General features: G+C 35.6%; 1 protein-coding gene across 1 annotated transcript in view; it reads right to left on the bottom strand.

The window, feature by feature from the left end:
- Window positions 1–25,929, bottom strand: part of MSH4 (mutS homolog 4) — a 122,669-nt gene that overhangs the window by 15,365 nt on the left and 81,375 nt on the right. The window contains exons 11-19 of the mRNA XM_017851591.1: window positions 24,667–24,836; window positions 23,863–23,999; window positions 22,828–22,931; window positions 21,618–21,742; window positions 18,676–18,876; window positions 15,033–15,151; window positions 13,578–13,706; window positions 6,402–6,576; window positions 4,786–4,874 (exon numbers count right to left, since the gene is read on the bottom strand). Of these exons, the coding sequence (XP_017707080.1) occupies window positions 4,786–4,874; window positions 6,402–6,576; window positions 13,578–13,706; window positions 15,033–15,151; window positions 18,676–18,876; window positions 21,618–21,742; window positions 22,828–22,931; window positions 23,863–23,999; window positions 24,667–24,836 (1,249 nt within the window). The remainder of the gene's footprint in view (window positions 1–4,785; window positions 4,875–6,401; window positions 6,577–13,577; window positions 13,707–15,032; window positions 15,152–18,675; window positions 18,877–21,617; window positions 21,743–22,827; window positions 22,932–23,862; window positions 24,000–24,666; window positions 24,837–25,929) is intronic.

The raw sequence follows: 25,929 nt of genomic DNA, 5'->3' as shown, positions 1-25,929 counted from the left end.
GAGAGAGAGAGAGAGAGAGAGAGAGAAGAGAGAGAAAGAGGGAGGGAAGAGGTTACTGAAGCTCATAAATCAACTATGTCTGAAGCCAGCTATATCCATGGACTCTTCTTTTTTAAGTTAAAGATTAATCGAGTGGGACTTTTTATCTCTTGGAAGCCAAAGAGTTATGGAGAATATGTTGGCATATTACCTTAATAACCCATTTTACACATGGACTCTCTATGGTGTCTGTCACCTCACAGGCGTTTGGCAAGGGTGGGAGTTGTCATCTTCTGCTCACTCTTCCATCGGGCAAACTGACTCTGGCTATTTATTCCCTTCGAAGGTTTTTCATAATAAGGACTTGGAAGACAATCACAAGTCACTTTCAATTAAGCTTCCTGGAACAGGTTGTAATCTAATGAGGTCATTAACACATGATGACATATCAGGGCTGCCTGATATCATCATGGAATTAGGGAAGATTTTTCCTTCTGTGAGAATGAAGAGTGCCTGCTGTACACAGGCCAATACTTTGTGAACTTAAGATGTAGGATAGTGATGGAGTAGATATTAATTTTCAGTTGAGGCAGGGTAAATGTAAAATAAGGCATCTTGGTATGGTTGCCTGTTGATTGCTATTAAGGAAACCAGTGGAATCTCTCACTGGGAGAAAAGGAGCGTGGATATAGGATTGCTATATCTTCATTTAAATTTTAGAAGCAGAACTATGCAGACGACTGCCAATGTTGGCCATTAGTAGACCTAATTTCCTCTCCTGGTATGGCACTAACAGGCTTTGTGACTACAGGCATAAGTTTGTGTTGAATAACCGCTTGTTATTTTTTTTCTTGTGACTAAGGGTCTGTGCTGGTGAGATAGCTGTCTGAAGTTATCATGCAGTGCTCACTGTCTATATGGTCTTGGCAGCTGAACTCTGCACAATGCTCCCTCCAGCTTGACTAAACAGCCTGGAGCTTTGATAAAATGCTCAGAGGCATTTGGATGAACTCTGTCATTTTATTCTTTTATATAAATCCAGTACTGACTTTTTAAATGTCGTGTGAGCATGAATTTGGTATATAACTGACAACAGTGTAATGTTTTATAAAATAATCTTTCAAATAAAAACAATTGGTAGCAGTTCTATGGGCATTTTAATGGGACTGCAGTGGATTTACAAGGAAAAAAGGTATAGTCTTGTGGTATCCTTGAAAATATCCTGCTCAGATCTCTCTTTAAGGAGAGAATTATAGTTGATTGATTTGCTCCAGTTGCTGCTTTTTGGATCCACTAGGGTATTTACTCTGCACCCATGCTTCCCAGCCAATGCCTGAGCAAGGCAGTGATATTGGAACCAGGCCATTCCTTTCTAACACAGGATTCCTCTAATAAACAACTTTGGTTGGTGATTTCCTATCATGATCGTCTGAGAACTTCTCTACCATCTGAGGTTCTTCTCATCCAATTCTTCCTTCTCTCTCCACTCAGAGGTGACAGCTCATCATGTATGTGTGCCCCCTCCCCCTTTACCCTTCATAGGCATTTCCCCAGTAAATATTTGACGTGTCAGATTTCAATTTGGCATCTGCTTCTTGGAGATTCCAGACTGATGAAAGTGTTGCTGGGAGTGCTCTAGAGAACAAGCAGTAAGAAGGGATTAAAGACAGGTCCACTCATTGCCCATCTGGCAAGAAGAGTCCCATCCTGAATGGGAAAAGGATAGTCTCAGGCCAAGGTGGCAGTCCCACTGCCACACATTTCACCTGTGTTTTCTAAGAAAAAGTCCCTGTACAGAGAAAGGCCGTTGTCAACGTACTCATTTGAAAGCTATGGTGTGCAATGCATATAAGGACAGTGGATCTGGCTGGTTGTTACTAAGTTGTATTGATACCTTGAAAAGGGATAAGGAGAAAGTGTGGGCTATTAAAATCTATGCTTAGCTTATGAAGAGGTCCTTATCTCACATAGTAGGAGGATTGAGCTCAGGATTTGATAGTTCAGGTCACAGAGCTCCAGAGGTATTTCAAGGCTTAGCCAAAGTAGGTCTGTTATGTTGAAGTCAGGGCCTCTGTTGGAAAAGCCTAGGACACTAAGGCATGGAATGAAAACATCTTGGATATCTCTGAGGACTTTGGCTCTCACAGAGGTGGCCCAATCCTCTTCAGTAAGAGAAGCTACTGCAGAGGCTGCTCTACTACAAGGCAATAGATGGCCCCCTTAGGAGCTAACTTCATCTCCTCTCTTGGCTGCCACGCCAATAACTAAGGTTAACTGCCTGCATGACCTGGCTGTGCCTAATAAGTGAGGAAAGAGATTGCAACCCAAAGGAGCTGTGAGAATTAGTCAATGTGCACTGGCAGGAGCTGGGGGAATATTTTGAAATTGAATTTTGAGGGGTTTTGATCAAAGGGGATAGAATATAAGATTGGATAAACAAGAATTTATTGACTTGAGGCACTCTCACAGGACATGGGATTTAACACCTGGGGCAAACCTACTGTTAAAGTGGCTCTTTATAAGCCTGGAGAGAGCAATGAGACATACAATACAAAGTTGAAATGCGTGAGTTGCCCTGGTGGACAGTAAAGTAAGAAAGAAGAGGCTGAGGAAAGTAGGGATACCAGAATGGATGTATTGTGTGAGGCAAGGAAACCCACCAGAGGATTACGTTCCATGAGAGTGCTATAGCATTCTCCAACGTCATCAGAACTGAGCTAGTGAGAATGGCACCAACATCACTAAGAAGTTCAGTGGTGACCAGAGCTGATAGTAGGGAAGATGGGCACACATCTAGATTCATTAATAACCGTGGAGATGCCATAGGTGCCATAGTAATAGAGGTAAGGTGGAAGTACTTAACTGCTAGAAAATCAGAGGCTACAATGACTGGTAAGGTTGAAGAGGCAAGAGTCTTAATCTGCAGGGAGTTGTGAAGACGGTTAACAGAGCATACCATACCTTGGGGCAAAACAGATGGGAAGCCAGTAAGTTTACTACTGAAAAACATCTACAATGAGAAGAAAGCAAGAATGGAGGAGCAGGAAGATGAGAGTGGATACCCCAATAAAAAGGCATGATCTTTTTTTCAGTTTCTGGATCAAAGTGAATTTTCAGATCTAGAACCCACTGAAAGAAGTGATGGCTGGGTCGCTAGGGTGAAGGGCTCTGTAATGCCACAACAAATATTTACTGTATTAATTGCTTCTGCCTTTCCCCAAAGGGGCCTGTGGCCATTTACTCAGATGACTGTACACTGGGGAAAGAGAAATATGGGACATTTCAAGGACTATTAAATATAGGATTCATGTTGACATTGGTATTCAGGAACCCAAAGTATAATCATGACCTTCTATTAGTGTGTAGGCTTATGGTAGCCAGGTCATAAATGGAGTCCTAAAAAAAGTCCTTCTTACAGCAGGCCCACAATGTCCACAGATCCTCCTAGAGGTTATCCTCACAGTTCCTGAGTTTGTGATTGGAATTGACATACTTAGTGATTGGTGTAATTCTCCAAGTGGGTTCTTGACCTGTGGGGCAAGAGCTATCATGTGGGAAAGACTAAGTAGAAGGTTCAAACACTGCTTCTCTCCTATTCTCCCAAGCCAAAATAGTAAATAAATAATATCATTTCCATTGGTGGTAGGGGGTTGGTAGAAGTTTGTGTTGCCTTAAATATCTAAAGGATGGATGTGCAAGTGATGGGTTCTGTTATATCTCTATTTTATCTGTTAGTCTGGCCCCTGAAGAAATTGGATGCATCCTGGAAAATCACTGTAGATCACCACAAGTTCAACAGAGTAGTAGCCCTAATCATAGCTGCTATTTCAAGTGTGGTATCTTTGGTAGAGAAGATTAATAAAGGCCTCGGTGCATGGTAGGAGGCTATTGATTTGATGAATGCTTTCTTTTCTATTCCAATCAGAAAAGAGGATCAGAAACAGTTTGCAGTCATGTGGAATGAACACAAAAAAAATCATTTACAGTTTTACCCCAAGGCTATGTTAACTCTCTTGCACTTTGTTGTAGCCCAGAGAGATCTGGAGTGTCTGGACATCCCACAGAATGTAACATTGATTCATTTTATCAATTATATCATGCTGTTTGGACAGGATAAGCAAGAGGTACTGGTATATTGGAGGAATTGCTTAGACATAAGTATTCCAGACTATGGGAGATAAATCCTCAGCAATGGCGGGCGCCCCTCCCCCAGCCTCGCTGCTGCCTTGTGGTTAGATCGCAGACTGCTGTGCTAGCAATGAGGGAGGCTCCGTGGCCGTGGGACCCTCCCGGCCAGGTGTGGGTATAATCTCCTGGTGTGCCCGTTTGCTTAAAGTGCAATATTGGGGTGGGAATTACCCAATTTTCCAGGTGTTGTGTGTCTCAGTTCCCCTGGCTAGGAAAAGGGATTCCCTTCCCCCTTGCGCTTCCCAGGTGAGGCAATGCCTCGCCCTGCTTCAGCTCTCGCTGGTCGGGCTGCAGCAGCTGACCAGCACCGATTGTCTGGCACTCCCCAGTAAGATGACCCCAGTACCTCAGTTGAAAGTGCAGAAATCACCGGTCTTCTGTGTCGCTCGCGCTGGGAGTTGGAGACTGGAGCTGTTCCTATTCGGCCATCTTGCTCCGCCCCCCCCAAAAGAGTTTTAAGAAGTAACAATAATTTTCTTTGTTTAGAAATTAGGTTTTAATTTTTAATATTTGAATTATTATATTAATTATTATATATGTAGATCAAAGGTCATTATAAAAATCTACACTAAAAGTATTTTTTTAATTTGAAGAACAAATAAGAACAAAGTTTCTTACCAAAATTTGCCTTGTAATTTGAGTTGTGATTTCCTTCGCATCCAAGACAATTGATGGTGGAAGTGATGACACCTCTGCAGCTTTTAATCCTAGAATTATTTTTTTAAATTGACTTCAATATTATTACTGTTGGCATTTTTATGCTTGTTTTAACTAGTATTAATCTTTTATTCACAGATTTAAACTTTCCTTCTAGAGGCATTTCCGAACTACTCAATAATTCTCAGAATTAAGCTTTCTAAAATTCTGGATGACAACTTACCAATTATTAGATTTAATTACTTATTCAAGACACATAGGGCAAATTAGAACATCAGTTACCTCTCAATATAGCTCAGATATCAGGAACAAAAGAAATAGTTAGAAAATAATAATATTGAAATTCCAATTGCAAATATAGTTGGTTAACAGAATTTCAAAAGGCATATGAGTTTTCCAGGGGAAGATAACAGCTAGTCACAGAGATAACACTACAGCTAAACATTCACCCACCTAAATCAATGAGACAGGAATTTCTCAGAAGATATAACAGTAGGTGAGTAATTTATATGCAAATTCAAAGTATTAATTATAATTCTCATGTTTTCAGAGCTTGATTTTATTGTATAAATGCCATACAGGCTTTCTACTGTATGCCAATAGCTTACCGTATTTAATGCTTTGGAGATAGAAGCAACATCAAAATTTATTGAGCCGTTAGTAATTGCTAAGCACTGTGCCACACAGCTCACATTTGATAATTCATTGAATCTTTGCAACTCTACATATATTAAAAATTATTCCCATGTCATAGATTATGAAATTGAGACTTATAAATTTTAAACATCTGATATAAATAAGTTATCCAGTTGATTTCCCATTTCAAATAGCAAAACAAAGATGGTTTTTTTCCCTCAAAGGGTCATATCCATAGCTAAAATAATTTTTGAAACTTATATGTATAGACCAATTGAAAATTCTCTGAATCTGTGAGAGTTAATGATTCAAATAGAAAGTATCTAACCAAGTTTAAGAATATCTAGCTGGGCATGGTGGTGCATGCCTGTAGTCCCAGCTACTCAGGAGGCTGAGGCAGAAGAATCACTTGAGCCCAGTGGGTGGAGGTTGCAGCGAGCAGAGATAGCACCACTGCATTCCAGCCTGGGTGACAGAGCGAGACTCTGTCTCAAAAAAGAAAAAAAAAAATCATATGGTTTGGTAATACGTACCCTTTTAAGATTTTAGATTTAATTTTCAAGTACCCAGAACCTGAAGAAAAGAGAGGAAGGACCCTGCTACTGAAAGATTGTGTAGAAAATATATAATTTTCAATTCATTATATAACTTGCAAATATAAGCTAAATTACATTTTCTAAGGAAACTAATACTTCTAGGGTTTTCAGTTGTCACTGTATTTTACATAGTTACTGGCTCATAAAATTTAAAAGATTTATATATCCATGTCTAGATATAGTTATAACGAGTTTGACATAGAAAATACAATCTAAGAGAATATAAGCACTCAAAAGAATGAGAAAATTTGCTTAGATTGACAGCCAAGTAAAGAAGAGATTAAAGTTTGTCTTAGGAGAATATATAGTATTTGAATGTATAGGTATAATTTCTATATGCAGTACCATAATTTTTCTCTTCTGTGAGTCCCTTAGAAAGTTTGTAGGTATACAAAATTGCTTCTTTATTTCTTGAGGTATTCTTTACATGTTGAACTTCAAAATGCATGTTTTGTACATTAAGATAGAGGGCATCAATATGGCATAGTTCCAGGAAATGTGTAGCAAACAATGTAAATGCCTGGAATATATAACAGATGGTGAATATTAGTACTTTAAAAATTAACTGGAAAATTCCATTTTAACTATGTGAACATAAAATTTTAGTTTAATTTTCTAAGTAGCTTGGCAGAGATGTAGGAATAAAACTAATAATTTGGAGGCTAATATCATCAATCTATTTTAAAATGTTTTGAGATTTTATATTAAATGAAGAAGATATGTTTATTATGTTTGTACACAGACATGTATGCCACATTATGGGAAAGAGAACAAAACTGAAAATAAAATCCTAAGAAATACATCTGAAGTATTGAAAAGATGAAGTTTACCAGAAACAAAGCTATGAATTGAGGTAATCATTTATTAGGAAGGTAACTCACATGCAAAAAAATAATATTTTCCTCAATTTTTAAAAAACTTCACTATAAATTTGCCTCCCTTGTTGTAAGTAGGTTTTGGCAGTGGAATCAAGAGATTGTTTTAGGTATGTGAAATTCCAAAAGTTTCTAGTTTTAGATTTCATTGTGTTTAGTACTAGTAGAGGAAAAAGAAAGATTGGGAGCACCAATTAAGATAATGGCTCTCAAACATTAGTAATCCCTTAGAGAGCCTGTTAAAGATGCAAATTCTTGGTATATATCCCCTGAAAAATTCTCAATCAATAGTTCTTATGTGGCACCCCAGGAAATGACATTTTCCATAAGTACTTTAGGTGATTTTGATGAAAGTGGTTCAAGTGATTTACAGCTAGCACAAGATTTCCAGCCCAGAATTTACTAAGGCAGATAGAGATCTGAATAACTGGTTATGTTTTAAGACATTATCAGTGACAAATTAGGTAGGTAGTCAGTGGATATTTAAATATTAAGACAGTAAAAATAATTGATTGGCAAAATGGCTATCAACTATGGAAGGTGAAAAGCAAGGGAAGGAATAATTTTGTATATGACAGAAAAATGAAAATTCTTAAATATCTACTCAACAAATCAAAAGGAGTATAAAACAAAACCAAATTTATAAAGCTACAGGAAAATAGAACATAGTAAGCTATTTAAAAGGTAGAGACTATATTCAATAACAATAATGTCCTTAAAAGTTATGTGCCAAACCAATCTATTAGAGTAACTTTTTAAACTCTATTTCAGGTTAATTCAATTTAGCAAATAATTATTCAGACCCTATATATTGCAAGGATTGTGCTAGGCACTAAGGATACTGTGTTAGAAAATAATAATTAAATTTAAAAGTAAGTAGCAATATTATATTTTTATTAAATTATTTATACTAGAAAATAATATTGTAAAGTAATACTAAAAGCACTATTTTAAACTATTGTAGAATACTTTGAAAACAGATATTGTATGCTTGAACCTGGGAGGCAGAAGTTGCAGTGAGCTGAGATCACGCCACTGCACTCCAGCCTGGGCAACAAGAATAAAACTCCATCTAAAAAAAAAAAAAATACTGTATTAGATGGGGTTCTCCAGAGAAAGAGACCAATAGGATATGTGTGTGTGTGTGTGTGTGTGTGTGTGTGTGTATTGTATGTGTGTAAAGAGATTTATTATAAGGAATTGGTTCATGCAATTATGGAGGCTAGCAAGATCAAATATCTGCAGTCAGCAAGCTGGAGACCCAAGAGAATTGATGCTATAACTCCAGTCCAAATGTCTGCAAGCTCTAGACTCAGAAACAGCCAGTGTTTCAGTTTGAGTCTGAAGGCAGGAAAGAACCAGTATTTCAGACTGAAGGCAGTCAGTTCTCTCTTATTCTTAGAAGGATCAGTCTTTTTCTTCTATTGAGGCTTTCAATTTATTGGATGGGACCCATCCACCCTAGGGAAGGCAATATGCTTCATTCAGTCTACCAATCTCATCCAGAAACACCCTTACAGATAAACCCAGCATGTTTGACCAAATGTCTGGGCACCCCATGACCTTGCCAAGTTGACACATAAAACTATCCATCACAAATCTACTCTTTGAAAACTTGGCATCCATAGGCATCTCCTTATACCACACTTAATCTACAAATGAAGACAATAATTAGATCACACTTCCCTCTAATATGATACAACTGTCTTCAGTACAACTGAGAAAGCACTAACCCCTTTTCCAGAAAAGGAGGTAATGTCCTTGAGTGATGTTCAGTCTTCTTGATATCTTATAACTTAAATACTATAATGTGAAATTGGCAATACTTAAATAATATGATGTGAAGTCAACGCATCTTATGTTACATTATAAGAGAATAAGAGAAGAAAGAAAATATTTGTTTAATATATGTGTATATATACACCAAAACATCACACAAAATAAGGTAGAAATAATCATGACAATTACAGACAGTCCTTATTTCTGTAACTGGTAGTTGGTAACTGTAGTTAGTAATTACAACTACCTTTTCCTTTTACTACCTCTTCTATATTTCCTTTGCCTTCAGCAAGCCCTAGCTAGTCAGAGCTCTTTAACTAGTGGGGTAAATCAAATCTTCATTCCTGAAAGGTCTTGGCCATTCATAGTCCTGCCTGGATTGGGTTGTAGTTTTCCACTGACTTTTAACACAGAGTGTGACAGAACTGAGATACCCTAAGGAATCTTCTGTATTCCAGACATATTCTTTCTTTATTGCATTGTGCAGTAGTAGTCCAATTTCCCTTTGCTAATCAGGATCAATCACTTCAGCCAGCACAATAACTCCCTTCTTTGCCAGTTGATTTAGAGGCATAAGACAGTAAAAGTGGCTGGGCAAGTCTTAACTTCCAGGTCAAAAAGTTATTGCTATGTCTCTTGGTGGAAGCATACTCCTTTTGGAATTAAGACCTCTATGTTAGCTGAGCAAGGTTATAGAAACTGGAAGCAGATATGTTGCCCTTGAATTACTAGGGGTAATGGTGAGTGATGCTACTTCCATTTCCATTCTTGATTCCTGGACCTATGAATCCTGGCAATGGGAGAAACAGCGTCATATATTGGAAGCTGATTCAAAGCATATACAGCCTTCTGGAAAACCTTTCCCTAGTCCTGAAAGGTACTGCCACTTAGCTGGTGTTGTAATTGAGTCCTTAAAAGACTAGTCCACCAGTCTATCAAACCAACTACTTCAAGATGGTTGTTGAACACAGTCAAAACAGTGAATTCCATGAGCACAGGCCCTTTTGCAGCACTGCATTTCCTGTGAAGTAAGCTCCTTGGCCAGAAGAAATGCTGTTTGGAATACCATAATGGCAGATAAGATATTCTTTAAGTCCATGGATGTTAGTTTTGGCAGAAGCATTACACATACAGAAGGCAAACTGATGTCCAGAATAAGTGGCTATTCCAATATGAATATAATGGAGGTGGTCCAGTGTAATCAACCTGCTACCAGGGAATGGTGCCATAATGGGGACTCAATGTTGGTTTCTGCTGCCAGCAGACTGGGCACGCAGTAATGGCTACAGCCAGGTCAGTCTTGGTGACTGCAGGCTCCTGTTGCTGATCTCATGCATGAAACCTCAACCTAGAACTTTTATGCTTATTCAGCTCAAGTCAGAATTTAGTAGCCCTCCTATCCAATGCCATAGGTCTGTGTAAGTCAGATTATTCTGATTGCTGCTTTAACTCTGCTTCCCATTACAGTAACTTATCCACCTTGTCTTTGTGGTGGCTGAGTGTCACAACTTGGCCCCTACCACCCTGGGATCCAATTATTCCTATTGCATTTGGGTTTTCCAATTAAGTGCCTGCGATGAAGACCTTATGGTGGGCTGTAAGGTCTGTCCTACATAGAAGAGTGATAACAGAGTTCTTCAAGGCTGCCAGGGCTCCTCTCACAAATTTATTTCTCATACTCATGGTAAAGGGTATGTCATCTGGACTCTCCCAGGATGGGTAAGTGATCTTAAATTACAAGCCCACTCTAACAGTCCAACCTCCCTAAGCTTTGAATCCCTTCCTCTACATTAAACCAAGGCAACTCATTCATGGTGGGCCACCTTTTGGTCTGTTTTTCAGCCAATCAATCAAACTGTTAGATCCCTTTCTAACTCTTTGAGTTGCAACATTAAATGCATACCTGGCTTAGTAAACCCATATCAATAACTTTGGCCTAATCCAACCCTTATCCCAGAGTCTTAGAATACATTCCCATGCATGTTTCCTGGATTTCTGTCTGTATAAAGTAGAAAATTCAAGTAGTTCTTTCAGAGTGTAATGTACTTCTGTATAGTCACATTTTTACCTCACCTTTAGAGATCTAGTTATAGGTCTAGAAGCAAAGAAATGTGGTGGAAGTGGGTCTTGAGGAGACTCAGCATTGCTTGGGATGCCATTGCAGTTTCCTCAGGTAATGCTAGGTTAATCCCCTCAGATGGGGTGAAGTGGTTTCTTCTACTGGCAAAGATGACTCATCAGAATTTAGGGCCTAAATGTCCCCAGCTTCATCAGTGTCTCCCTACACATTCCTATTCCAACTGGTAGTGTCCCATTCCTTCCCAACTAATGCCCTCACTTTAACAGTAGATATCCTATAAAGTTGGGGATTCAACTTGTGTTGTAATTCTGGGACAGGATGAGATTCTGGGTCTGATTTTCAGCTATCTCAACCCTGTGACTATAGGAGATAAAGATTTCCTTCAGGGCACATTTAGGTGCTTTCAATTCATTTATGCAGCAATGAGCTGGCAATTTGGTGTTTTGTTTGTTATTTTAGTTAAAAAGATAAGTAACACACATGCTTCTAAGTTAATACATTAAATAATGAATTAAATAGCAGCAAGGCTAATTAAATCATGCTTTTGGAAGCAGTGAGGAGGTGATGCACATTTCCTGGTGTCTACAGCCACTGTCACAGAACTAGCTAGGGAAAGCACAGTTCCTGCTAACCCTGGTGTGCTTCCTTGCCTGCATTCACCTGGGAGAAAAGGCTCAATTTTGAGTAGAGGTTAGTGACCATAAAGAGGCTTTTTTTCCCATCTAAGTTGAGGCTCCTGAACTCAAGTTTTCAGATTCATGCAGCCCTGGGGATACATGGATCCCAGGTTAAGAAACCCTGCCCTTCTTACAGCCCCCCTGCTGTGATCTAGGGACACATGTGATGGCTGGTTCTTCCAGGTAGTGACAGGCAGGCCCTCACCAGGTATGTGATGGGCAGTGCCTGGAAGTCCCTCAGGTGGGGGCCTGAGCTGGTAATTTGAATCCTTGAGTTTATCCTTTGCTTTCCCAATTTTGTCTAGTGACACTAGGAGCAACCAGCCAATTTCATTTTATTCATTAGTTTGCCAAAAATGCTTAGAAGTATCATATATAAAATCACCTGGATCTCTGCTGCTTACAAGCAGTTGATTAAGAGTATATGATAGTGATACTTTATTTATCACTATTGTCAGATCATATCAGAACCAAGATTTGTATTAGGGTTCTTCAGAGAAAGAGAACCAATAGAGAGGGGGGCGGGGCAGGAAAGAGAGAGAGAGAGAGAGAGACAGAGAGACAGAGAGAAAGAGTGTGTGTGAAGAGATTCATTATAAGAAACTGGCTCATGTGATTTATGAAGGCTAACAAGTACCAAGGTCTAAAATGGACTAGCTATAGGTCCAGGAGAGTCAATGGCACAACTCCAGTCCAAAGCTGGCAGGTTCTAGACCCAGAAAAAGCCAATGTTTCAGTTTGAGTCTGAAGGTAGTAAAGAAGGCTGCCTTCCATATTGTAGGCAGCCAGGAAGGAGGCGTTTCCTCTTACTCTTTGGAAGGCTTTTTGTTCTATTCAGGCTTGCATTTATTGAGTGGGACCCACCCACATTAGGGAGGGCAATCTGCTTTACTCAGTCTACCAATTCTAATCTCATCCAGAAACACCCTCACAGACTTATCCAGAACAATGTTTGACCAAATGTCTGGGCACTCTGTGGCCCAGTCAAGCTGACATGTAAAATTAACCATCAGAGGCACTAATTAGCTTTTAATCTTAAGTAAGACATGCACCTTATTTATATGAGAAATTGTAACTGACACATTCAAAATTACAAACACTAATATTATTTATTAACATTACTTTTGATTTATCACATACCCTTAAGTATAAAATAGATTTTTCTCATTCTATATAATAAATCATTATGAGCCGGGCATGACAGCTCAGCCTGCAATCACAGCACTTTGAGACGCTGAAATGAGTGGATCACTTGAGTCCAAGAATTCAAGACGAGCCTGGGTAACATGGTAAAACCCCTTCACTGCTAAAATACAAAAATTAGCTAAGCGTGGTGGTGCATGGCTATAGTCCCAGCTACTCAGGAGGCTGAGGCAGGAGGATCGCTTGAGCCTGAAAGGTGGAAGTTGCAGTGAGCCAAGATTGCGCCACTGCACTCCAGCATGGGCAACAGAGTGAGACCCTATCTCAAGAAATAAATAAATAAAATAAAAATAAATAAATCATCATGGACTTTCATTTAAGGTAAATAACTTCATCTTAGGGACATTTTAAGGTATCTTAAATAAGAAAAGTATTTTATTTAAGTTTTGTTCATATCTGTATATATTGTGAGTGATCATTTAAAAGATATTTTGTAAATTAATTTAATAGAGTAAAAATCAATGTGTTACATAGTTGATATGTAAAAAACTACTTTATTTAAAGGAATAAAATTTTAGGTAGGTAAAATAGATTTTCTGTAAAGTTACCTGAGTTGCCTAGTGCTTTCCTTCCTGTTGTAACATCATAGTCAACATTATTGCACATGGAGACAATTACTGAAAGACCTTCATATTTTGCTACTTAATATGATGAAATTAAAGCCAACTGACTAATTTTGCATTATTTGAATTTCTCAATTTCATCTTTTCCTTATCTATATCATGGCTATCAAACTAATGATTCCCACTTTCATTGGAAATGAAGGAACAAAAATATAAATGCTATGATATGTGTTTACTATCTAAATTGTTTTAAAAGCTATTTGTGGGTGTCTGTAAAATTCAATAATAATAAAAGAATACATAAAAAAGGACTCAAAATTAATATACTTAAAATAAAAGAATACCTTTAAGCTCAGTAGATATTCACAAACAGCATAACAAATGCCAATACCTTCTTCTGTATTAGTACCTCTGCCAAGTTCATCAATTAATATGAGCGATTTGTCATTAGCATTATGTAGAATATATGCTATCTGAAATATATAATTTTAATATTTACTCATTGTAACCAAACAGCTGTCAATATCACAGGAAAAAATGAGGAGAAATGCAGTCTCTTTATAAGTTCATCTGAAATGTATTTTTATAGAGACATCCTGCCGAGCAGAAAATAATACATTGTTTTCCTTTCTAAAAATCTCATGACTAATAATTCCAGAATAGCTGATGTGTACATACACATATGCATATGTATAAGAGACAACATAGAGTAAATAACCATTATCTAAAATATTGATGCTTTAGATACAGTGAAAAAAAGCAATAAATGAAATGTTTAAACTAAGCACAAAGATGGTCATTTTCTTCTCCACAAATGACTAATCAATGACTGCTATAAAATATCCAAAATCATCTCTCAAAGTTATTTAAGTATTACTCTATATCCTGTAAAGATGAAGTAAAGAAAAATTTAAGAAAAAACACCTAAGTCATGATACTTGGTTTAACAAATCAATTTAAATCCATGACCAATGGAGACCAAGACTTAAATTGACAGAAGTGCTCTTTTCCACTGAAGATTATTAACCTCTTTCTCAAAAATAGAATTTTACCTTTATTATATTATGAAACAATAGTAACTTTGATGGACATTTTACCTTTCTATGAGACTAAGCTTTCTGAGGGCTAGGACTACTTAAAAATATACCTTAAGTGCCTGATATATTGCTACAATCTGTTATAGATATTCAATACACAATAAATAATTATATAAATTGTGGGACAAATGATAACTTTAATCACCACCTATCTACTTGAAGAAAATTATCCAACTAAACAGTGATCTTAAATTCTTCGTACAGATATCCCAAGAGTTACACTTAATTCCTTTAGTTCTAAAGGTTACTTGATGTTTGCTCAATCAGAAATAGGTGATACTTTGGTACAGGAAGTGAAATTTCTATAAGAACAAAAAAGAAGATGATTTTTGGAAGCCTTCTAACACAGTAATCTTTTGTTTTAAAACCGAGCCTATGAAGAACAATAAATACTATGCAAAATGGTACTGAACCAGTTATCATTTCCTGAAGCCTTTTACTTATTCCCTATAAAAACATTTAGGCACACTTTTATTACTTAATAACACTAGCTCTTTCTTTTAAAATTGTATTTTCAATAAAACATTGTCTTCCATTTCCACATAAAATAGAAATTAGGAGGCTGTCTCTGACTGCCCTCTGGCTCTTAGAAAAGGGTATAAGCACATTTGCATATTTTAGTATAAAAATATTTTATGTGATAACTGACCATTAGTGAGAGAATTTAATGTTTTTAACATAAGAAAAGTTTTGTTTGGGTACCTCTTTCATTTCTTTCATAAATGTTGATGAATTTGTTTCGATATCATCATCAGTACTGATTCTTGTAAAAATCTGTTTAGTAATTCTAAACGAAGAATATTCTGCTGGAACATATGATCCTGTAAAATATAAGGTCAAGATAAATTGAAATGTGTTTATAAAATATAAGTACTAATAACATTTTGCACTTCTCAGATTATTTACAAGGATTATATGGTAAAAGAACACTAGATATGGCCTTAGAAGACATGACCCCATCCCTATTCCTTATTATACAAGCTTAAACAGCACTTAAACTTTCCCAGTTCTAGCCGGGAGTGGTGGCGGGAAACTGTGGTCCCAGCTACTAGGGAGGCTGAGGCAGGAGAATGGCGTGAACCCGGGAGGCAGAGCTTGCAGTGAGCCGAGATCGCACCACTGCACTCCAGCCTAAGCGACAGAGCGATACTACGTCTCAAACAAAATAAAACAAAACAAAACAAAGCAAAACAAAAACAGTTGCTCTACCTACTGTACAAAGTTATCTGGAAGTTCAAATAAGATAGTAAATATTCAAGTACATAACAAAGAGACTGTTATAAACTCAATAAAAATTTTAAATAACTTACTTGAATGATAAAGAACATTCAAAATATTAAAATGTGAAGGGAATGCTTATAAAGCTTATGAATATGCCAATTACACTGATCTATTCATTATACGTGGTATGCATTGAAACATCACTATGTATCTCTTAAATGTGTGCAATTATTATGTCAAAAATAAAATAAATTTAAAAAAGAAATATGAAAATCTGAAGCAAATGCCTATAAAGCTGAAGTTAATAAAATCATTATAAAAAGATATAAAGAAATATCTGTGATTACAAACATGCAGAAACATTCAGAAGCAAAATAAAACCAAAACATTTAATAAAAGAAAAGAAAGTGAATTTTCACCCACAAGACTGTTTCTGCCCAAAAAGTTATTGAGCTAACTCATCTAAAATATTCGTTTCTTAAAAACAAATAATCTGATTAATGCACCCGTCTCAATATAGAATAATATCTAAAAGGCATTCTAACATTATAAGAAGATAAAATATACAAGTAGTTGAATGGGAAACATACCACATATACAGAATTCTGTATAGATAAAATGGTGAAATAGTAGGCGCAAAAAAAACAAAGCCAGATTACTCCAAGATTAAAAACAAAAATAAGGATAAAGAATAGGGCTTAACTCTGAGGAACAAGGAGTAGCAAGAAAAGAAACCAAAAGTCAGGCTAATACTAATGAAAATAAAAGTAATAATCATAACAGTAGTAATTATAATAACTGCACCAATACCATTCGACATACTAGATCTTTTATATCCACTCTTCCTAATTTTCAAAATAACCCAATAAATTGCGTATTATTTTTCTCATTTTACAAATGAAAAGTGGAGGCTCAGGACCCAGTGTGAGTATATATATATACACTGGGTAGTATATATAAGGTATTATATATATATAATATATCTAATGTATATAATATATATTTATATTACATATAGAAGGTATTATATATATACCATATATACATATAGCATATATTATTAAGCAGTATATGTTTGTATTTTCTCTGCTCTCTTAACCTCCATCAAAAAGTTTCTCAACCTTTCTTATCTAGATTATTACAGAAGCCTCCTGGCTGTTATTTTTGCTTCTAGTCTAGCTCTCATCTATGCACCAGCTGGAATGATCTATCTAAAAATTAAATCTGATCATACCATTCTCTTACTAAATGTCTTCAGTAGCTCCCTACAGATTACTGGATAAAGCTCAATCTTCTCAAGTAAATACCTAAAACCCTCCATGACCTAACTACTGCCCATCTCTCCAACTTTATACCTTGCTACTCCTCACAGTTACTCTTTGCTCTATGAAGCAAAGGAAGTACAAAGCCTCTGGACTACTTTTTTGTAGTTCCTTGGGCACATCATAGTATTTTTTTTTCTTCTGAGTTTTAGAACATGCTCTTACCTCTGCCTGGGAAGTTTCCTTCTTTTTCATACTTTCCCCTTAAATCCATAGCATTTTATTTTTATTACCTCAGTCCTTATAAAAATTATTAGAAGTAGGTGTTACCATAGTTTTCATTTGCAGATAGGAAAACCAAGGCTTAATGAGGGTAAGCAATTTGCCTAAGATTACACAGCTAGTAACTCGACAAGCTGGATCTACCTTCCAAGTCTATGGTCCTAACTTCCATGCCTTTCAAGTCCCACTGGTGTCTTACGGTCAGACTATGTGAGATATTGTATATGTTTCAGGTGTTTCAGAGGTTTAAGATGGTCAGTGACAAGAGAAGTATCATTATCTTCAAGTATTTGAAGAGCTAATATTGGGAATAAATACTAGATTATTCTGTAGTATATAGAAGAATAAGGATAAATGAGTTGAAATTATAGAAATTGGGTTTCAGTTCAGTGTAATGAATACTCTAATTAAATTAGGGCTGTCCAGCAATTGGACAGCCTGTTTTTTTATAGAACAGAGTTCCTCATAGCTATTCAAATAGAAATATTATGTCTTACATGAAGCAGGTAGTATTCGTATAAGGGGAGGGAAATTATCTAAAATGTCCTTTTATTTCCAATAAACCTACAAAATCAATAAAATATTTACTCTTCATTAACTCATTCATCTCTGATTGTCCCAGTACTAAGGGTGAATTTATACTGTATCACCAATATTATTATTGCTTTGTTCTCCTTACAAATCATTACATTAGACCAAAGTTTCTCACCCATGACACTACTAGTAACTTGGGCTCAATAAATCTTTCTTATGTGTGTGTGTATAGTGGGCTGAGGAAGGCTGGGGAGCGTGGAGAGGGAGAGCTGTTCTGTGCATTGTAGGATTTTTAACAGCATTCCTGGATTCTACACTCCCTTCACTTGTGACAACCAAAAATGTTTCCAGATATTGCCAAATGCTGGGAGTTGGAAGGTAAGGGATCAAAACCACCCCTGCTTGAGAACCACTTCATTTTGGCCAAGTATCTCATCTCTGATTCATACAGTTCTCAAGGAAATCCAGTTTTCAGAGATAGGAGTTAAGCTGTGCATCCATATTAAGAAATAGGTGACAATGTTGGCTCAGCGACAGCCATTTAGATAAATATATGCACATGTGTATGTATAATATATCAACTGCTATAGCTGAGTTATTGTTCCTCCTCAAGTTAAGGGAAATGTTTCTCTGCTCAATATTATATTTAATAATTTTGGAAAAAACTCACATGGATTATTAAAGGCAACAGCTTAACCTACTCATTTCACTTTTTCTCACAAGGTTTGTTTTTGAACCAGAAATAATTGCATGATTCAGTTTAGTAATAATTGATGCAACTTTAATAGTTATAGTAAGAATGGTCCCACTTTTGCAGTATCCCAAAAACATTTTAGTGCAATGCAATTGAAATTGGATGAAGCTTAATAAATATCGAATAGTAAAGTTATACTCTACGCAATAGACACACTGTAATATTTTTAGGTAACAGAATCTGCTCCAAACTGTTCTCAGGTTAATTAGGCACATGGACCCCAAAAAAATTAGGCACAAAGCATTCTGAAAAGAGTGTCAAACTGGTCATTATAAATAAAGCCATAACTTACCAATCTGGGCCATTATCTGACAAAGAGCAATCTGTTTTAAATATGTGGATTTTCCACTCATGTTTGGTCCAGTTATGATCAAAAAATTACTCCCTTCTGTAATATAGGTATTGTTGGCAATCGGTTTTTCCGCAGATATTTTTTCAAGAATAGGATGCCATCCCTGTTTGATTGCTAAAGTATCAGTAAATTCAGGTCGAACTTAAGAAAAAAAAAAATAGAATGGTTTTTAAAGATTAATATATTTGTGTCTAAAGATTTTGTAGTGTGTATGTACTCTCTATATCTTAGTGATTTTCACACTGGTCAATTTGGAATAATAACATTAAGGTATTATATTATCCCAAATCCCCACCCAAATTCTTCTAATGTATAATAGACATACTCTAATCACTATCACAACTTTTTTTTTTTTTTTTTTATACTTTAAGTTCTAGGGTACATGTGCATAACGTGCAGGTTTGGTACATATGTATACTTGTGCCATGTTGGTGTGCTGCACCCATCAACTCGTCAGCACCCATCAATTCATCATTTATATCATGTATAACTCCCCAATGCAATCCCTCCCCCCTCCCCCCTCCCCATGATAGGCCCCAGTGTGTGATGTTCCCCTTCCCGAGTCCAAGTGATCTCATTGTTCAATTCCCACCTATGAATGAGAACATGCGGTGTTTGGTTTTCAGTTCTTGTGACAGTTTGCTAAGAATAATGGTTTCCAGCTGCATCCATGTCCCTACAAAGGACGCAAACTCATCCTTTTTTATGGCTGCATAGTATTCCATGGTGTGTATGTGCCACATTTTCTTAAACCAGTCTGTCACAGATGGACATTTGGGTTGATTCCAAGTCTTTGCTATTGTGAATAGTGCCGCAATAAACATACATGTGCATGCACTATCACAACTTTTATTCACTTCTAGAGAACTCTAGAATTTAGTTCTTTACCATTGTTGAGCTCCAAAATAGTTTATAAAATTTTCAGCTTTGTGTAAATTAAAAAGAACCAAGTAGACCATGCATGGTGGCTCATGCTGGTAATCCCAGCACTTTGGGAGGTTGAGGAGGGCAGACTGCTTGATTGCTTGAGCTCAGGAGTTCAAGACTAGCCTAGGCAACATGGTCAAACCCTATCTCTACAAAATATATATATTAGCCAGGCGTGATGGCTCATGCCTATAGTCCCAGCTACTTGTGGGGCTGAGATAGGAGGATCTCTTGAGCCTGGGAGGTGAAGACTGCAGTGAGCTGAGACTGTGCCACTGCACTCCAGCCTGGGTGACAAAGTGAGTCCCTGTCTCAAAAAATAAAATAAAATAAAATAAAATAAAAAAGAACCAAGTACTCATTGATTGTACTTTAACAATCATAATTTGTTACTGGTACTATAGAGTTGCACATTTACTTACTCTATCTTAAACACTACTTCCCTACTTTAAATAATATTTCAAATTTGGCACACTTAGCATTTATTTATGTATTTATTAGAGACAGGGTCTTGGTCTGTCACCCAGGCTGGAAAGCGGTGGCAAAATCATAGTTTATTGCAGCCTCAAACTCCTGGGTTCAAGCCATCCTCCTGCCTCAGCCTCCCAAGTAGCTGGGAGTACAGGCACCTGCCACAACTTCTCACCATTTTTTTTTTTAAGAGATGAGGTCTTGCTATGTTGCCCAGACTGGTTTCAAATACCTAGCTTATAAGTTGAGGTAAGATTATAGAATAAAATCAAATATAAAAATAATTATTTATAAGCCTATGTAGAAATGTTGTATAAAAGGAAATTTCAGAGAATAGAGAAGATCAACACAAATAATTTGTTAATTTATAGAAACAAAAAAGGATCAGGTCTCTATGGATACCACCTGAGGTGAGGCGAGGAGGAAGAGGGTGAAAGGATATGTGAAAACCAAAATGTTACATACCTTTATCTCAAATGCATAGATAAACTTGAAAACATTCATCGTAAAAGTGAGGTTAGAAAAAAAATTTTAAGTATTTTCAAAAATTCATTCTTTATAGATATGGAGTTTCAGAATGATCCTTCTCAAACTAAAATGAAGCAATACTAAATCTCTTAACAGTTTAAAAAAAAAAAAAACTACCATTGGAATATCTGACCCCTAAAGTACAGTTTTTACCCAAAGGAGATATAAAAGTTTGAAAAGTTTTGGCCTATAAAATATCAATAGAAAAAGTTAATATTTCCATAAGAAATATGAAAAAATCTTAAGATACTTCCCATAAAAGTAAATTAACATAACATTTTATGAATTTTACTGCTGATTTACATTAGAAATTTCAATGTTTTTAATGTAATGAAGCCTACAACTATTCAACCATAATTATCACATACTAGTCCAGTAAATTTGCATACTGGAGTATGGCTATTACTGGTAAGTTAGATAAGAAATGTCAAAGCACTAACTCGAAGTATTCATTTAACATGAGAAAATTACTTAACATTTATATTCATGGCGTTTGTATAGATTTGGGATATAAAAATAAATTACATAATTCCTAATTTTGGTATGTTCACATCTAAGGAGCTAGTGGATTAAACTGCTTACTCTGGAGATGCATTTCTCTCTATTAATATTTATCACACTGCTTCTAATAAGTATTCAGATTTGAACTTTATAAATTTAGATCATTGTCATTTTTACCAAGGAGACAGCTCTTGCAGTCTTTCTTATTCGGGGAATCTTTAGTTTCTTGCAATTTTTTCTTTTGGCTTGCCAATTTTGAGAGAATAATTTTTTACTTCAAAAAAAAATTTTAAGGGTAATCTCACTTTCTTTATTTTGTGTCTTTGTCTAGGACCAGAGGCAAGAGATTCTATTTCAAGTTAAAAATTTTAAATGTCATAACTATTATATCAAATTGTTTGAATGGAATACAAATTTAAGTATGCAATATGTTTATTCCAAAGAAAGCAACTTACCATAGTCAGAAAGAGTGCAGGCATGAGCAAATGACAGTAGCATATCCAGCATTGACACAGTGTCAGATAGTTTATATAAGCAATGAATATGTTCATAAATCTCACTAAGCAGTTTGCACACTATCCTGAAAACACATGTTTGGTAAGACATGTAATAATGTTTTGTCAAGAGGGACATACATTGTAAGTGTAAAATAATATTAAATTCACTGCCTGAAGTAAAATAATATTCACACCTGAGTTATACACTATAGATAAAGCCTATTGTTCGACTGTCTCATTTTAGAGATGAGGAAATTGAAGTTTTTGCTCAAGATCACAGCTACTTAGTGGCAAAGAATCTATCTTCTGGTGTATTAACATCACATTTTTGAAATAACTGCTTTTATATGATACTAATAAAATAAGCTTTTATTATTAAAATATTTGATATAGGTCAAATCAAGCCCTCATACTTGGAAAGATCCCATTTGCTAATCACTTTATGAATTTGCAAATGTTAAGTTCAACACAAAAGTTATATGCATTTTCTCTCTCACCCATTTTTTCTTTCTCTTTCGCACTTGTTCTCTCACTCACACATGTGCACACAGACACGATATCTGAATAATTTAATTATTTAAGTTTTTATAAGGCAGAGTTATACTGTGATACAGTGCAAAAGTTTTCTCTTGTAAAGATAAATATGTACCCAAAACTTACTATATATTAAAATGTTTGTGGTACATGCCTTGAAATTGTCTTGAAAGCCCAACTTTTCTCTTTATTACCTCAGCCTAATAAGTGTTCTAAATCTTCTACTTCTTCTTTCTGGCTATATTGCTATTTCATGACCAGCAAAAGAACTGACACTATTGTGATATTGCTATTCAATTATTACTATCAAGGTATAAGAAGCTGAGGAATTACAGACCATAGAAAAAGAATAAACTGAATGAAGCCCAGGTAAGCCCATGATGTGCCAAGTTCTACATCATGGTAGAATGCATATTACAGAAATATCAATTATAATAGTATTTGTTTGCAATTAGATCTTCCCCAAAGCTTCTGTGAGGCTCAGTGATTCTAATCACAAAGATAGACTTCCTTTGCTAACATACTTCATTCTACAATTGTCTGTAATTAGATAACAATTAAATTAATACAATTGTAACAGTTTCTCAAATTAAACCAATTTAATTCAATATTCAAATATTTCAAATGCTCTTACATATAAGTCATGTGATAGATTTCTCTCAAAGATTCTTGGCATCTTTCATTCATTTTAATTAAATCTGCTGATGTAAAGCTATAAGAATTTTTCACTTTAGAAATCTGCTGGGAGATTAAAAAACAAATGTCAAGATAAGTGCACACTACTGTGAAATACAACATAAGATTTTAAAGAACAGACATATGGGTATTTAAGTTAATCATTTTAATCTTTGAGATACGGCATCACAAAGAAAGTTCTAAATAACATTTGTGAAACATAAAAGGAAGATCACTTCAAAGGATAAAGCCAAATTTTTTTAACCCATACATTCATTTTTTTAAAGCAGGATATTTTGACCTAGTTCATCTGGGATGACTATTCTGATAGGTCTTAAAATGTTAAAAACACTACATCTTATTACCAAGTAACATGCATGATGGACATCAGAGATCCTCACTCCATCTCTGACCCCTGTTGCAGCTCTTGTCCTATATCTGAACCTCAACTCAAATCTCTCATCTTACTCAAACTCTAAAAGCCTGAAAGCTAAATGGTTTGTTCTTATCAAAAAGTACCCCCAGGAAGCAGACAGAACAAAGATTAGAGTGGGTTAGACTTTCCCAAACTGGTATATTGTAAAGGAGCTATATAGGAAAAAATATTCCTGTGGTACAAAGGTTTGGAAATACCAGATTTTTTAAAAGTTAAGTAGATTTCTTTACTTCAGGACTTTTTAAACCTTTAACAGGCAAATGGTGTGGTATTTTCCTAATTTCTATTTTCATAAACAGCTTTTGGATGTTCTTTCTTCATTTTCCTTTTTTTCTTACACCAAGCTCCCAGAACTGTGGAAAACACTGAGTTTGATATTTCTGCAAAAGTTTATAAATCACTCTTAGATTAGTATATTAGTTAGGTGGGTGGGTAGGAATAGGAAAAGATATCAAACATTCAGAAATTTGGCTTGTAAAACTCAAGAAGTCCCCAGAATACATAGATGTAATTCTATAAAATCAGCAACAATAATTTCCTAACCACTCTAAAATGAACCTTAATAAATTCTGAAGGAAGTTGATCACTAGGTAGGGCTAAACAATCTGTAGTCATCTGGATGAAAAATCCTCGAGCAGAGCTAAAACTTGTCCTTAAAGGAAGACTATATTTTTCTCCAAGTTGTGATATCATTCCTGGTGACCAGAAACAAGAAAACAAAAACAAAACAAAATAAATAAATTTTAATGAGAAAATCACTGTTTTAAAGTCATATGGTTTTTAAATTCTTATTGGTTTATACATAAATAGGAGGTTTTGTTGCTCTTTCAAACTCTAATAATTTTTTTTTTTTTGAAACAGGATCTCACTGTGTCCCCCAGCCTGAGCACAGTGGCACAATCATAACTTATTGCAATCTCACCCTCCTGGGCTCAAGTGATCCTCCTACCTCAACCTCCTGAGTAGCTAAGGACGACAGGCATACATCACCACGCCTGGCAAATTTTTTCAGTTTTTGTAGAGACAACGTTTTGTCTCTACAAAAGACTAGCTATATTGCCAAGGCTAGTCTCAAACTCCTGGACTCAAGCTATCAGCCCTCCTTGGCTTCCCAAAGTGCTGGGATTACAGGTTTGAGCTACTACACCTGGCAATGGAAGGTTTTCAAAAGGAGTTTAGTATGAAGGCTACCACATATGCTGTTTCCTTAAATGGCACTACATGCTCAACTTATATTTTGGTAACAAAAAATAAATTTAAAATATGTATGGCTAGTCATCAGCAGCAAAAAAGGACAGCATGTCCTGGAAAGGCTGTTTCATCCCTACAAAACAGAAAAACATTATCAAATAAATAAACTACCTGCTATGTCATCTACAATCTCTGTGTATGTTCTTCTTGCTATGTCAAGAAATTCATTTATGTTAGACCTCACTGCATAGCACTTCTGAGTCCTCATGTTCAGACATCCTTTCATGTATCTTGCATCATCATTAATTACTGTTTTAATCTTTTCAAGTATGATTCCAAACCTAATATTAAGGCCAAAAGAAGAACATTATAGACAATAAGTCAAAGAGTTATTTTAATTTATAATTTGAATCACAGTTGATGATAGCAAATTTTTGTTGAAAGTTATTTTGTAATAACTAATTAAGCAACAAATATTTAAATTTGCTTAAGTTAGAGCTGTGACTATTTCATATTTAAACTGTTTCATCAGTCAGGACTAGTCTAAAACAGCATCAGGACCCCAAGAACAATTCTACGTCTGCTAATAGAGCTCACAAATTACATATACTGATGTGCCTGTGGGTACAAAATATATCTTATAAAAATTCTAGCTTCATGCTCATTCATTCAATAAACATTAACTTACACCATGTATCAAGTACTTCGCTAGGTGAAGAGATTCAGAGAAGAATAACATATGATCCCTGCCTTCAGTAGAGGCAACGGTCACTAAACACATATGTAGACAGCGTTAACAGGAACCTCACAATTATCAGTGGTAAAGTGCAGTGATTATGCAAACCAGAAATCTGGTAACATATATTTTCCTCAACTTTTTCTTCATTCCATTCTATATTTTATTTGTAATTAAGCCAGTTTTATTATTAACTTCAATGTGTGACCTCACACAGGGTATATTTCTTCAATTAATAGAAGAATAGTTCTTAGGTATCACAAATCTTTTAAGTTCAGAATCAAGGTCTGGACTAAACCAGTAGTTCTTCAGTCCACAACTACTGCTAATAGTTTAATAGTGTTAAAATTAAATGGCATTTAGATTGTATTCAATATTTATATCTATTATTTTTTGTTACATTAGACCCTTCATGATTTAACAAAATGAAGAAATATATTTTTATTATTTGCAAGCCTTTCCATGGAGAATGGCTTTAAAAAGAAATATTAAAATTGTGCATGGATTTCAAGTTCTCATGCTATTCTAATTGTCCTTTAACACAAATAATCAATGTGTTGTTACCCTATTTATTGTACTGATAACATGAAATGTACAATTAGAATTTTGATGAATAGGTTAAAGATTCTGTTAACCAAAACTCAAGTAATTGTTCCATAGAATACAACTAGAGTATTAAAATCAGTTATGATCAGGAA

The sequence above is a fragment of the Rhinopithecus bieti genome, unplaced genomic scaffold (genome assembly GCF_001698545.2).
Source record: "Rhinopithecus bieti isolate Rb0 unplaced genomic scaffold, ASM169854v2 scaffold_34297, whole genome shotgun sequence".
Taxonomy (NCBI): Eukaryota; Metazoa; Chordata; class Mammalia; order Primates; family Cercopithecidae; genus Rhinopithecus; species Rhinopithecus bieti.
This window is presented reverse-complemented; position numbering and strand designations above follow the sequence as displayed.